The 2763-nt window shown below is 34.5% G+C and overlaps 1 protein-coding gene across 1 annotated transcript in view; it reads right to left on the bottom strand.

The window, feature by feature from the left end:
• The window catches only part of LOC108570154 (voltage-dependent T-type calcium channel subunit alpha-1G), an 82550-nt gene that overhangs the window by 15609 nt on the left and 64178 nt on the right, over window positions 1-2763 (bottom strand). Inside the window, exon 17 of the mRNA XM_017931944.1 lies at window positions 382-538. Within this exon, the coding sequence (XP_017787433.1) occupies window positions 382-538 (157 nt within the window). The remainder of the gene's footprint in view (window positions 1-381; window positions 539-2763) is intronic.

The raw sequence follows: 2763 nt of genomic DNA, 5'->3' as shown, positions 1-2763 counted from the left end.
TTGGCCCTTAGGAAACTCTTGTTTTCCAGAAAAGAAAAAAAAAACACTCTGCGACCGTTTGTAAAAGACCAATTTCTCCCGGTAAAAAATACACGAGAATTAAACAACAAGCTAACGTGGCGCATTCAAAAATAGCCTGGTTTTACAAACGAAGCAGATATTGTCGCCGATTTTTTTCTGCTTGCAACCAAAAAAACCAAGTCTCCGCAGAAATTTCGTTAATCTCGATTTTCTCCATATTTAAGATTGGTAGAATCGTTCCTGTAAATGTAGACATGGACGTGGATATGGACGTGGATTTAGAAGTACCAGATGCTTGTAAATACTTAGCGAATGTACAGTACTGTTGTTTCGATGTAAGAAAAAGGGGAACAGTGGTACCTGAAAGACTGTGACAAGTGCCCAGACGATGTCGTTGAAATGTTTGCGATCACAGCGACACATTGGGTGCCGCGAGACCACCTCAGCACAGGTGCAGGGCCGACTCCGATCCGCCCACATGCAAAACTTACCCCCGAACAGGTACATCCCTAGGATGCTGCAACCGAGACAATCCGCTGGCCTAAAGTATCACCGTTATGAACGATGAACAAAAAGGAGCTGGGAATCGGGGATACCGATACCACTCGCCGTCAAATGTCTCCACTCGTTTTGTTTTTCTTTATTATCTTTTCTTTCTTTTCCATTTTCTTTTTTGGCTTTGCTTACGGATTACAAACTTTCACAATGAATACTCAACGATCCACGTAAGTTCGTCAATTTTTTTCTCGAGCAATTGTATCAGTTTAATTCAACTTGATGCATTATTATTGCGTGCAATTAGCGCAGAAGTGGTTTTTACAACCGTGTAAATGCAAACAGCGTTGAATATGTACAACGAAGAAGATTACTATGATTCAAATGTAAAGCTACGGTAAAAATACGTAAATCTCTTAAGCGGTGCTTTGAATGTCAGTTCGAATATGGCTATGAATACTTTAAGCGGTAATTTCTAGACGGAATTGCAGTTTGCATTCATCACCATGTAAATTAGCGGTTCATCGTCGTGACAAATTATCTTGGTGTTGAATAGGAATGAAATCATAGTTGAGAATGTTTTATTATCGTCAGATCGTCTATTTGGTAATCGAAATTTTCAACTGCTTCTGTATTAAATTAATGGTACAACTGGACGAGTTTGTTAATGTGAGTTTAGTTCAAACAAGTATTATCAAAAAGTTATTTTCTTTTTTTTAATAAAAGTGGAGTTTTTTTTATATAATCATTGTGAACGTTTCGTGACAAAAATTTGCACGAAAATATTTCGTTACAAAGACATATCGAATAAACTGAATTCCTGATAATTTTATGCCATAAAACTTTCATCGTGTCGATTATGTGACACAGAATATGTTACTTAATTTGTAAGTAACAATAATATGTTTGTATTCGATACAAATAATGTCCCTTTGAATTATAGTAAATTACTCCATTGACCCAATTTCCCCTGAAAATAACATTTCAACTTGATTCATTGAAATAATTTCAGTCGTACATTTAACCCCCTAATTAATATTATTTTTTATCTACTATTATCGTTCTACATCTTATGAAAAAATACGAATGAATTATTCCAAATACTAAATTCGCTTTTATCTTCGTCAATTTGACCAAATCTCGATTGACAATTTAATATCAAGCGTTAAATACACATTTTATCGTCCAGTTTAGGTTTCTGGTAATTTTGTGGAAATGTCTGGTAATATTGTGGTAATTTCTGGTAACTTTGTGAAAATTTCTGAAAAAATTCGAATAACACCGGTAAATATATCTCAACACTTTTTCTCCTATAAAACATTATCGATAACGCAACAAATACTATCGATATTAATTAAAATTAATTAACAACCTACTTCCTGTCGTTTCTCATTTACGTCAATTTCAAACTGGGCTAAAATCTGAAAAATCAAACCACACACGACCAGAGTATAATTTTATACTTTCTAACGCAACACAGTCGAATTGAACTGATAACAATTCTCGATTGAAAATCACGATCGACTCGTAGGTGAACGGAGACACTTCACAGGTGTAGCGTTTAAGCAGGTATATCGGGTGAACAGCGAAGAAACTGTCACTCGAAGCTTGTACAGTCACATTCTGCAAGATCGACGGTGTTTGTCCACTTAATACAAATATTATATATATATATATATATATATATGTCCTATATTCAGAGAAAAAAAATATATGCGAGCGTGTATCATATGTAACCTGTATAACGTTGTTATCAAGCGAATATTACACAAGCTGCGTGTATTAAACTGTAAGAAAACGAAACGTACGGCGATAATTAATAAAATTGCAGAAAAAGAACTGCCATTGAATTCTTATCATCGAATCATCGAAAGTGAGTAATCTACTGTAATTCGTGTGATCGTATATCCGGTGAATGAAATTACTTAAATTGGAAAATACTATTCATACTTTTCGATACGTCACTCATTTCTTTTTCTTTTCTGCGGATAAACAGTACAATAATTTGTATTTTTTTTTTTTCTCGACGGATAAATAGTACAATTGAAAAGTTCAGAAGGAACATATGCAATACAAGAGTGGGCTTTACACGTTTCATTTTACGCCCGTTTCGATCAAACGAAAGGTATTACGAAAAAGAATGTACCTGTCGTTGCAGAATGTCACGGTTAACGATCATTTGGACGAAAAAATTGAAAACAAGGAAACCAGGTAAAAAAGAAAACGATAAGAACGAAAAAGTAAAAA

This window comes from Habropoda laboriosa, unplaced genomic scaffold, assembly GCF_001263275.1.
Source record: "Habropoda laboriosa isolate 0110345459 unplaced genomic scaffold, ASM126327v1 scaffold80, whole genome shotgun sequence".
NCBI classification, from domain to species: Eukaryota; Metazoa; Arthropoda; class Insecta; order Hymenoptera; family Apidae; genus Habropoda; species Habropoda laboriosa.
This window is presented reverse-complemented; position numbering and strand designations above follow the sequence as displayed.